The sequence below is a fragment of the Melanotaenia boesemani genome, chromosome 18, assembly GCF_017639745.1.
Source record: "Melanotaenia boesemani isolate fMelBoe1 chromosome 18, fMelBoe1.pri, whole genome shotgun sequence".
NCBI lineage: Eukaryota > Metazoa > Chordata > Actinopteri > Atheriniformes > Melanotaeniidae > Melanotaenia > Melanotaenia boesemani.
The window spans coordinates 29,491,352-29,503,715 of record NC_055699.1 but is presented as its reverse complement, the minus strand read 5'-3'; the positions used below and the strand labels follow the sequence as shown (position 1 = coordinate 29,503,715).

At 42.8% G+C, this 12,364-nt stretch overlaps 1 protein-coding gene across 8 annotated transcripts in view; it reads left to right on the top strand.

Annotated features, from left to right (window-relative positions):
• LOC121628811 (microtubule-associated protein 4) overlaps window positions 1-12,186 on the top strand; it is a 126,115-nt gene extending 113,929 nt beyond the window's left edge. For 5 of the 8 annotated variants that reach the window (XM_041968149.1, XM_041968154.1, XM_041968146.1 and 2 more), the window contains 6 exons: window positions 4,074-4,130; window positions 5,445-5,537; window positions 7,973-8,054; window positions 8,668-8,780; window positions 8,870-9,044; window positions 9,289-12,186. In XM_041968149.1, the coding sequence (XP_041824083.1) occupies window positions 4,074-4,130; window positions 5,445-5,537; window positions 7,973-8,054; window positions 8,668-8,780; window positions 8,870-9,044; window positions 9,289-9,296 (528 nt within the window). In that variant the 3' untranslated portion in view covers window positions 9,297-12,186. The remainder of the gene's footprint in view (window positions 1-4,073; window positions 4,131-5,444; window positions 5,538-7,972; window positions 8,055-8,667; window positions 8,781-8,869; window positions 9,045-9,288) is intronic. The other 3 variants (XM_041968148.1, XM_041968150.1, XM_041968152.1) reach the window with 3 other exon arrangements.
• Window positions 12,187-12,364: the final 178 nt, after the last annotated feature.

Here is a 12,364-nt window from a genome sequence, read left to right as displayed (position 1 = left end):
GGCTCAGATTGTGAGAGAGAGGTTCAGGGAAAAGGAGACATAATATTCACACATGGATTGGCCTCCACAGAGTCTAAACCTTAATCTCATTTAGAGTCTTTGGGATATGCTGGAGGTCCGACTCTCCCATCATCGCTCCAGTGAGAGCTGAAGATCATGGCCCAATGAAGCCAACAGAACCACCACATCAACTGCAAAAAGCAGAGACCCAATCCTGGAGCCACCAAACCGGATCTCCTCAACACTTCAGTTTCACCTAGAAATTCTGTCCATGAAAGTTACCAACAGAATCAGAGACAAAGGGCAGCCTTGGTGGAGTCCAACCCTCACTGGAAGTGGATCTGATTTGCTGCCGGCAATGCGGACCAAGCTCTGGCACTGGTCATACACGGACCGGCCAGCTCGTATAAGGGGGTCCAGCACTCCATATTCCCGGAGTACTCCCCACAGGAATCCCCGGTGGACACAGTCGAACGCCTTCTCCAAGTCCACAAAGCACATGTAGACTGGTTGAGCGAACTCCCATGTCCCCTTCAAGACCCTGAAGAGGGTGTAGAGCTGGTGCACTGTTCCATGACCGAGACAAAAACTACACTGCTCCTCCTCAATCTGAGGTTTGACTATTGGACGGACCTCTTCTCCAGGACCTTTGAATAGACCTCACCAGGGAGGCTGAGGAGTGTGATCCCCCTGTAGTTCGAGCACACTCTCCAGTTTCCCTTTTTAAAGAGGGGGACCACCACCCCAGTCTGCCAGTCCAGAGGAACTGTCCCTGATGTTCAGGGACGGTTCCCAGGTGATGCTGCAGAGGTCTGTCAACCCAGATAGCCCTACAGCATCCAAAGCCTTAAGGAGCAGGCGGATCTCATCCACCCCTGGGCCCCTGCCACCGAGGAGATCTTTAACCACCTCAGCGACCTCAGACTTAGAGATAGGAGAGCCAACATCAGGGTCCCCCAACTCTGCATCCTCATCAGAAGACGTGTCAGTGGGATTGAGGAAGTCTTCGAAGTTTTCCCTTCACCAAAGCACAATGTCCCGAGTCGAGGTCAGCAGCCCCTCATCCCCACTGTACAGTGTTGATGGAGCATTGCTTCCCCCTCCTGAGCGACTCCTTCTTCAGCTTAATGGCATCCCTCACTGCTAGTGTCCACCACAAGTCCAGGAATTTCCGCTGCAATAGGCACCGACAACCACAGTTCCAGCAGGCCACCACAACCATAGAGGCGTGGAAGACAGCCCACTCGGGCTCAATGTCCCCCACCTCATGAGGACATGGTTGAAGCTCTGCTGGAGATGGAAGTTAAAACTCTTTCTGACAGCAGACTCCGCCAGACATTCCCAGCAGACCCTCACAACATGTTTCTGGGTCTGCCAGGCCTGTTCCGTGTTCGGTGTATAAGCACAAACAACAGTCAGGACCCATGCTAGCCTCTCGTCCACCAGGGTAACCCCAATGCACAGGCGCCATGTCAGGGGGCAGTGAGTATGCACACACCTGTTCGGTGCCCCTCTCTGGGAGCAACTCCAGAATAGAAGCGAGTCCAGCCCTTCTCGAGGACAGTGGTTCCAGAGCCCAAGCCGTGTATTGTCCAACTATATCTAGCCGGAACCACTCAGCCTCGCAGCTCAGGCTCCTTCCCCGCCAGAGAGGTGACATTCCATATCCCTAGAGCAGGGGTCTCCAACTCCGGTCTTCGTGAGCTACTGTCCTGCTGGTTTCAGATGTCTCCTACTACAACACACCTCTGCACAAGCCTGTTAATGACCCAGTGATTTGAGTCCGGTGTGTTGCATCAGGGTAGAACCCAAAACCTGCAGGACAGTTGCTCACGAGGACCGGAGTTAGAGACCCCTGCCTTAGAGCCTGCTTCTGCAGCCGAGGATCAGATCGCCAGGGTCCCCACTTTCAGCCGCCGCCCAGCTCACGCTGCACCTGACTCCTACGGCCCCCCCCTGCAGGTGGTAAGCCCACATTTCATCTTATCCTTTCGGGCCTGATCGGGTCCCATGGCCAAAGGCCCAGCCACCAGGTGCTTGCCTCGTGCCCGACCTTCAGGTCTGGTTCCAAAGTGGGGGCCCCAGTGACCCATATCCAGGCAAGGAAAACCTGGATCTATTGTTTTTATTCACCATAGAGGTCTGTTGAGTCGTGCTTTGTCTGGTCCCTCCCTGTTTGACTTATTTGCCATGGGTGACCCTACCAAGGGCATAAAGCTCCTGACAACATAGCTCCTAGGATCTTCTCGACGCGTAAACTCCTCCACCGTGATAAGGTGGCAGCTCAAGGAGGAAATTCCCTGGAATAATATTCAGGGAATTTAAAATCAGTACTCACCCTTTATCTACCAGCACTTAGTAAAAACACTGATGTGTAGCTTAAACTGACAAATGCTTTGTCTCTCTTTCTTTACTGAATTTAAAAAACCTGTAGGCAAGGCAAGGCAGTTTATTTATATAGCACATTTCATGTACAGGACAATTCAAAGTGCTTTACATAAAACAAAGATATTACAGATATTTAGAATAGTGAAAGGCATCAACACATAACAACTGTAGATGAACATGGAAATTTATTCAAATGAGTAAATAAACTCTTAACATAATTTATCCAAAAGTTTTTAATGTGAACCAAAATCCTTCTGGAACCACGGGGAAATTTAAAATACTAATACTGAAGTTCATAGCATTTTTTTCCTGTAGAGAGGAGGGTCGTTGCAGTTTAGTGCAGGATCACCAGCTGTCCCACAGGTTTTGTTTCCCTGCAGCAACACACCTGATCCAAACAACAGCTTATCAAGTTCTGCACAAGCATCTTAATGACCCATTAATAATTTGACTCAAATGTATTGCAGCAGGTAAATATGTAAAATTTGTGGCTCAACAGGTCCACAGTTAGTTATTCCTGCACTAGTGCATCAGAAAAATATTAATATTAAAAGGGCTTGAAATAGCTGTGTGAGATCAGTACAGAAAAAATTTATTTCAAACTTTTTTAAAATTAATTTTAAAAACTCAATATTTTGATTTATTAAGATCCATACTTGGAAGTCCAAATATTCATTATGTCCCTAAATCAGCAACAACTGTAAATCCAGTAAAACAGGACTGTTCACAGCGGGTCTGGTCCCAGTTTAACGTGATCATGGCAAATTCCAGTTAATGGAAACGGTTCAGCACCATGTCTTGTTCTTTTTCTGAACACAGTCGGTGGAGCTAATCTGATGGAGTTAACATTTTAGTACAGACATAGTAACAAGCTAACATTTACATTGCTGTGGCTCTAAGCTTGTTGCTAACATAGATGCTAACATTAGCTTCATGTTACAGTGACTAATTTCTCCAGGTGTGTTTTAAGGTGGATGTGGTGGAGCCAGCGTCCTGGGTTTTTATACCATGGACGTTCCAGTTGCTGCTCTTATATTGGTCCTTGTTGGTCCTAAGTTTTTACTACCCAAAAGTTACAATGATGCTGCAGCAACAGCTGTGTTCTTCACATGCACTGCCGGTGCTTCTGTGTGACTTTATGTCAGTGTTACATCTGGGGACATGACAGCAGATGGGGAATCAGATGGAGAGAAGATCATTAAGAAAAATAATAAGTCTCAAATTGCAGGTCCAAGTCAAGTCTCAAGCCACTTGAAATGTGACTTAACTGTGACTCGAGTCCCCATCTCTGCTACAAGATCTTGAAAAGAAATTTATGTAACTCTGGACAGAAATAAAGAGTAGAAGAAGAGTATCAAAACAATGCCACAAGCGAATGTGTGCCATAAACAAAGCTAAAGGAGGTCCAAGGAAATATTAGTGTAACTTTTTTTGTATTAGTTTTCCTCGACCCTACAGTATTCCTCCTAACAACCCCCCCGTCTCTGCTGATGTCTTTCTGGTCTTCCACTGCTGATGTGTTCACCTCCATAAGTCTTCTACTTCCTTATCTACCTTTCTTTTCTGTCCTACTTTTATTCCAACCACTTCATACCACATGAAACCCTTCCTGCATGTCTACGTCCCCGTTTCCGTGTTTTGTTGTGTGTTATTGACATTGACCTGAGGTGGGCTTGTCTCCTTAGGTGTCATCTGCCTCTCAGAACAGGGGCATGGCCTCCAAAGAAGGCAGCCAGGCCAAAGTGAGTTCCCTCTCCATCCTCTCCGACATCACCACATCCTTTTTTGTTGTTGTTAAAGCATTTTACTCATTTTTACTGCACTGCAATTTATAGTTTGTTTTGTTCTTCATAAAGATACTAGAAACCCACAGTCTAAATTGTCACTAGTCTGCAGGTTAATTTCTTTTTCCTGTCCTCCACGTGAACTTTTTTCTATTTGGTTCTTTAAATAGAGAATTTAAACTCTCTTCTTCTTAATAATAATTATTATCATGAATGCAGAGTGCAGAAGAACATAATATGACATAAAGTCATGTTATTTTTCTCTGCGCTCACCACTGATGGTACAGCTAAACTTAAGACGTTTGCAGCACTAAAAAAAAAAAACCCAAAAATATTCATTTAATTTTCCAAGATAGTTGCCATTTTGTTTCGTAATTAAAGATAAAAGAAAACGAAAATTTAGTTTTTAATCACTATAAATGCCTAAAAACTAAATCCTTCACAATCCAGTCTAAAAAATGCACAATGACAAGTATTTGGTTAAATTATCTATAAGGGATTAATATCACCAACTCTCAAGCCAACCTAACGCTCTTATACATTAACTATCAGCACATGGCTGTGTGGGTAAGTAATTGTCTTGCATGCAGATTTGTTTGGTGCAGGAAGTTTTTTTCCATCACACAGACATTTGGGAAGCTGGTAGAGTTGCAACATCGTCCATGACATTACAGCTCCATGCTTGCTGGCCATTTTCCTGCATATCTGTCTAATTATAGAACAAAAAATGAAATAAATTACACCAAAACAACGTTGGCTGCATGTTGGCTGGTCAAATGTAGATAATGTTGGTTTTATCAGTTGTCAGTCTGTGTTTACTGCTTACAAACACATGCATCATCATCTCTGTATGATACATTCTCAGCGTATTAATGAGCAGGATCAAGTGGTACTTGTCATGATGCATGTGTGTTTTAGGAAATAAGGGTCTTTGTGGACTTCAGTAGTGTCTAGGTGTGGGTTTCACTACAATTAAAGCCCTTCCAGGCTTTTATCTTTCTGTCATTTAAATAGTGAAACCTGCAGAATGTCAAATAGCCATTTCACCCTAAAGGCATTTGTAGGCATTTTCTTGAGGTGAATCTTTTTCTTTCCCTCTGCCCTGTCCTTTCTAACCCTAGTTGTGGTGATGACTTCTTTTCCCCGACACCTATTCTTTCATTTTCCTCTTCTTCTTTTCTTCTGTGCATTTCACTCCTTCTCCTGTTATCCTGTCCACTCCTTCACCCTTCTCTGCTTTCTCCTTCTTGCTGCTATGCTGTGTCCATTTAGGTTCAGGTAGTCTCCAAAAAGTTGGACTTCAGCCACGTCACCTCACGCTTGGGCTCCAAGGACAATATGAAGCATGTTCCTGGTGGAGGGAAAGTAAGTACTGCCCACAACCAGAGCTCAGAGGCACCGGAGAGTTAGTCAGAAAACTTAAAATGAAGTGAACCGAGACAAAAATAGAACAAAGGCGTAAAAATGTACAACCTCACCTCTACAAACATTTGGGACACTATAAATAAAAAAAATAATACAATGATTTCCAGATCTAATCAACCCATATTTGATTCCCAATAGATAATATGTAATAATACATAATTTACATAAATAATATATAAACAATATATCAGATGTTGAAACAGACATTTTACCATTTCATGGAAAATATTAGCTAATTTTAAATTTTATAGCTTCTCTGAAAAGGAAAGAAAAGACTGGAAAATCGGGAGGTATGAAAGATAGAAACTTGCAGCAAATCAGATTAATTATCAACAGGTCAGTAACATTATGGGATGTGAAAAGAGCACCTTTAAGAAGCAGAGTCTGTCAGAAGATATGCAGGTAGACAGAAAAGCTTTTACAAATTGTGGAGCAGTTTCAGAAAAATGTCCCTCAGTGTAAAACTGGAGAGAATCTGGCTTAAGTATTGGATGCTGGTGATCTTGGGGTCCTCTGACAACACTACATTAAAAGCAGACACGATTCACTACTAGAAACCACTGCATGGACTCAGGAAACCTCTGTCTGTGAACACAGTTCACCCTGAAACCCACAAATTCAGGTTAAAGCTCCATCATGCAAAGGAGCCAGATGTGAACAGGATCCAGAAACAGAGCCGTCTTCTCTGGACCAAATCTCATTTGGTCAGCTGGCTAAAGCATGGGCTTCCTGCAGACTATAGAGGAGAGGGAGCATCCAACTTGTTATCAGTGGACAGTTAAAAGGCCTGCATCTCTGATGGTATGGGGTTGCATCAGTGCCTATGGCCTAGAATGGAACCCTGTGGGACACCAGAGGACTGGAGCTGGAGAGGAGCGATCATTGATCATCACAGTGAAAGTTCTGTTAGGTAAGACCAGGTCCCTGAAGGCCCACCTGCTGAACCAGGCAGGTCAGGAGGATAGAAAGGGCCACTGTGTCAAATGCTGCACTAAGGTCCAGCATTTCCAGCAGCGTGGGTTTTTTTAGTGTCCAAGGACAGCAGATGCTGTAGCATGCTCTACTGGAATTTTTCAAATATGTGACTTTGATCCAAAATGACTGGTTGTGTGACAACAAGCTTTTCCAGAACTTTAGAGAGAAAAGACGAAAGAGAAAAGATGGGACACTGGTCTGAAATAAAATTGCCATATCACGCTCTGCTTTTGTCATGTGCTCAAATGATGTGCACTTCTTCTGCTTCTGAAGGCGAATCAGAGTCAGGGCAAATAACAGAAGTAGTCCCTCCTCGATTGGTTGTTTATCTATGCATGACAAAGCAGAAGAAAAGAGGCATGGAAATCTGGAAGGTCTTGCACAGTTCTTGCTGTTTGAACAGCAGCTGGAAACTTCAGCGGTGGGGAAAAAAGTGGTGGAAAGAACACAGAGCTTTACTTAATATGTTCTGATGCACTCTGTCTTCTGATGGCAGGGTGTACACATCAGGGCAGCACACTGCCCAAACACAGCCCAGGGGAGAAATGACATGCTTGCATGTAAACAAGATAAATACCATCAGACTGTGTAGTTCTTTAATGAAAGGACTAAGTATAAATCATATGCCAACAACTTGTTTGGCTAGTTAACGAATAAAAGACGAGGGGATGATACACCATGGACCTTGTGAATTTTATGAGACTTGTTATATTTTTGCAACACGAGCCCATATTTTTAATGAAATAATGAAATCTCTCAACTTCGGTGTGATTTATATTTTGCTTTAATTAAAATATTAGTTTATGATATTTGTTAATCTTTGCATATTATTCATATTAACATCGTCCCAACATTTATGGAATAAAGGTTCATTTGTGGATCTTAATCAGTAATAAAGTAATTACAGTGAGGCAATCAGAAAAAGGTTTTCCAGAAACGGTGTGAGCTCTGAAAGGTTAAAAGTCTTTATCCAAAATCTGTCTATGCCAAAAAAGTACATCTCCAGGCCTGAATTGTGGAGCACAGGGATTTGTGAGGTAATGGACAGCATGCCAGCAATGTCCCAGCCCATCCTCAGAACCTGCTTCCCTGGCTGCTTCCCGGCTGCTTTAAACTGTCCCTGTGTTGTCCGTCTGCCACTAACTTACTAAACTCCAGCAACATCAGTCTCTTGCCTCGGACTGGCTGTCTCTGTTCTCTGTGTGGTTCAGTCATTTGGGATTTCTGACTCCTGAACTGAGCTGCTTATTTTGGTCTTTCCCAGCAACAGAAAGCCCTTCATTTTTGACAACCAGGTTTAGAAAACCGTGACAGTTTCTAAGCTTAAACATGACATGAAACTACATGAGGATCTTTGTTTACTGAATAAAAAGATGATAACCTTTTGGAACTATCAACAGGTGCAGATTCTGAACAAAAAGGTGGATGTGAGTAAGGTGACGTCAAAGTGCGGCTCCAAGGACAACATCAAACACAAGCCTGGTGAGCTCAGGAATGCTGTGGTGATCCTGCTTCGTCTCATTCAGTCTGAAGTTCAGTAGGAATCCCTGTGAAGCTTGTTTGGTGCAGTGGGATGGCCCACGTTTGGATTAAAGACCTAAATAGATTTTTGTTGTTTGTTTTAGTAAAGTAGGCGTGATATAAATTTGGAAATGGATCAGCTTAAATGGTTTCTAATTGCTCTCCATTATCAGGATTTTCTGTACTAACCATCTTTATGAAAAAAGCCATATGAAATGTCTTGTTCTTTTCAGTATTTCTGTATCAGTTTGCAGTTTGATGGCCTGTTATTTCATTGTGTGGTTTGACCAGCAGCATTTCAGTATGTCAGTCAGTAAAGACATCCAAACAATTTCTTTTAACTGGAAGCGAAAATGAGAGCATAATAAACTGAAGGCAGCTTTTCAGGGATGTAGTTGGAAGCAGTAAATATACAGACATCTCATTAAAATTTATTTGCTCCGTGCACTTTTTTTAAAGCCTTAAAAGATGTGTAATACTGTCATTTTCATTTTTTGTTTTTACATCACTGTGCAGTTTCTCCACTTGCTTGGAGATCTTGAGTGATTTCCTTACTCGTTCCTGTGTGCTGCAGGTGGAGGAACCGCAAAGATCGAGTCCCACAAAATAAACTTTAGGGAACAGGCTCAGTCCAAAGTGGGCTCCGTGGACAATGTGAGACAGTCACCTGGTGGAGGAAATATCAAGGTGAGATTATCATGCAGTCTGACTTCATTTAGTTGGGCCAGTCAGAAAAAGGCAGCCATCTACTGATATGCCTTGTTATGCGTTTCTAGGCTGAGGGGGCCCAGGAGACAACCGAAGGAAGTGGGACTCACCTGAGTGACGGCCCTGAGCCGGGACAGGCCAGGAGTCCCGTTGCCCATGAAAATGGGCTGAAGGATGGGGCTCCCAGTGATGGCGAAGGCCCTCGAGAGCCCCAGGCTCTGGATTCACGCATCCCAGAAACAAGTAAGTTTGTGTGTTTGCCGGCGTCGTCTGCGGCCACTTCGCTGTGCAGGTCGATTCCTGCACAGAAAAACACAGACAGGAGCCAGACACAAAGTCCAGGATGGTCGGAAACTGAGTGATGGCATACAGTTAAATGATCCATAACTAGTGTGAACCGTCTCTTTAGATGCTTCATGTTTATCATGTGTTTCTACATTCCTGAATTCTAAAACACCTGATCAATTTTTGACTTCTTATCTTGCAGGCATCTAATTCTGCTATCCCTCTACCCTCCACATTCCAACTTCCCCTCAACGTCACTGCCTCCCTCCACACCTTTCTCTCTTCTGTCATTTTTACCTTTAACCCCCCTTCTCTCCCCTCCCCACCTCTGTGCTGCAGATTGAGTCTTTTAAGCTCAACTTCCGCGAGAATCCTCGCTCTCGCACGGACCACGGCACTGACATCATCTCCCGGCCAGTCTCCAAAGAGCACAGCAACAGACCCCGCTTACATGGTTCCTTCAACTTCCTACACCAAAACTACCACCCGCCTCCTCACTTCAGCTCCCTCATAAGTATGTGGCTTCGTCAGCTCCACCTCCTCCTTGCTGGATCTTCAGGTGGAGGTCCAGGGGGACAGCAGCAGCAGCTCTGTCACGGGATCCTGACCCCATCAAAACTCATTATTTCTGAAATCTTTGTTCTCTGTTGTTCATTGTCACCTTTCTGATCATCACCCTGCTGTATTAGGCTGAGTGTTCAGACTGTGGTGGGGTCTGGGTGGCTCGTTAAGGAAAACGAGGAGACTTTTCATCTTCTCCCAGCCAGCTGACCTTCACTTCTTCTCTGCTGGACTCTCAGCCTGGTAGTAGGCCTTCTCTGATCCCAATGCATCTGTCAGCTGATCACGTGAACACCCTGTGATTTCACCCCTCGCTTCTGTAACTTTAAGCTCAACTTCGTGAAAATCCTCGCTCTCCCCTAAAGCTCATAAAGCTTTAGATGCCAATAACCCAGTAACCATAGTAACGTAGTGTTCATCTCACCGTCTTTTACCATGAAAACAAGCTGAGAAACAAAACAGACGTCAAAAAGGATGTTTGAACCATTTAGGCTGTTTAACTCTTTATTCTCTGTGTTTGTGTTGAGTGGTAAAACCGTTGTGTAAAAATGTGTGTTGGTGTTTTTTTCTTAATCTTTTTTTCCTTTGTGTCCCTTGATGATAATAAGTTGTGTTTATAATATTATTCTTGCTATAAAAGCAATACACACTCAGAAAAGCTCAGAAACGCACAGGTTTTTATAAACGAAGACACCGTAAGGAGGAAGCTGAAATGATGAGGAGGTTTCGGTCGGATGGATTATATAGAAGTGCTGCAGTAGATGTTAAAAGGAAAGAAGGACGATGAGGAGGATGTCGTTCAGAATCTGTCTCATACTGTTCATCACAGTAAATGAGGGTGAAGCAATCTCACATCTTTAAAAAATAAATTAGAAAAAACCCAGCGGTGACAGCTGGAAACCACTCGGCCCTGGTGTTGGTAGGAAGCTGTAAATCAAACCATTGTTTTTTATCATGACTGTGGTCTCGTTTCAAGGATCTGAGCATGTCATGTGCGATGACGTGTGTTTGTTTTGGCCGTTCGCTAAAGCCTGTAAAACATCTGCAGTAGTACGCATTTGGTGCTCGGAGTATCGACAGTGGGGTGTTATGTGACCTTAGTCTGTGCCTCCTCTTGCCTTTATAATGCATGGTTAGAAATTACAAACCCGGGCTCAGAGCTGGATGTTGACACGTTTCAATGACTCAAAGTTATGTCGCATCAGAGAAGCTGAATGCAGGTTGACAGCTGTAGTGTCATGATTTTATCCATAAACTTCCTATAATACTGATTCCATGTCTTTGGCATTGATTTTTTACTTTAAATATCCAACTGTCTTTTCAGCTGATTATCAACTTGTTAGTGGTCACAGTTGCTATAGCAGTGATGGTTGCTCAGTATCTGCTTTGTTAGAAAGTCAAAGGTTTCATCCAGTGTAAGTTCAGGTTTCCATCCACAGCCCACAAGGACGAGTCCACGGTTTGGTGGACTGATGCTGCGTTTGGAAACCAGTTTTATATGAGCAGTTAACTAAAATAGCTCCAACTATAAAAACCAAAAGTAAGAGGTTTGGCTAGTGCAGCTCAGAGGAGCTTTTGGGGAAAAAATATCACTTTTTATTTATTTGTTTTATTCTCTTTTTTTATTTTAATTTTTTCTTTCGCTAAGTTTAGGTGTGAAACTGGTGCTGTGGGAGAACAGTCAACAGAATGAAGTATGGACAGTTTTCCAAATATATATATAAGCATATATATGCTTATATTTATAACACAACTAGTAAAAACAATCACTCAGCTTCATCAAATGCATAAAAAATGATGTCAAACTATAAAAACATCTGACATTTTCTATTCAAATTGCTGCTTTACTTTTGATTTGTAAAAATTTTTATAAAAAACGAATTTGCACCTTAACAGCTGAATATATTAGAGGGCTGATCTAACTGAGGGGTGATATCTAACTGCAGAATAATCTTTAAAACCTTCCCTTCTTCTCTGCTGTTTAGTTACTTAGATTCTTTTGGTTGACATGATAATTGAGTATTTAGCATATTTTTCTCTGAACTTTTACTTCTCTCTGTTTTTGAGCTTGCACATTGATGTTATTGGATCAGAAAGACTGATGTGCATTTTATTGCCCTGAAATTCAAGAACAAAACGTGCAGAAAAGAAAGAATGTCTTTTAATTTGTACTAAACATGCAGAACTTTTGTATTTGTATTTATCTTTTTGCTCCTGTAGCCTTGTGCAGGCTGTGCTTTCGTGGAGGCTGCACAGCCAGTTTTACATAATAGAGCCGCGATTTGCTGCAGTATTTAAATGTCAACAAGACTCTTAGAAATGATTTGAAATCTTCTGAAGAAAAGGAATATGAACTTTTGGTTTTTGGAAGTGCTGTAATTGCGAAATGTGGACAGAACAGAATTTGTAGTGCACATGTGACATGATGACGCTCAGTCTTAAGAGATGTAAAGGATGCTCTGAGCTGGGAAACCTCTGCAGGGGGTCGCGTAACGAAAGCAGAATGAAATAAATGTAATTTTTGCCTTTTTGGGAGAACTGCATGTTTGGCACTAAAACAGTCTCAGCCTGCTTTGGGAGCTTCTAACACATCATGGTTTGAGGGTTTTGAAGACTGACTATAGCTGTCAGGTTTTGCTTGTGTTGATCATAAAGACTCTGTTCGGTGTGAGAAGCATTAACAGAGTTTTATCTACTGCCACGAACCAAATGTATAA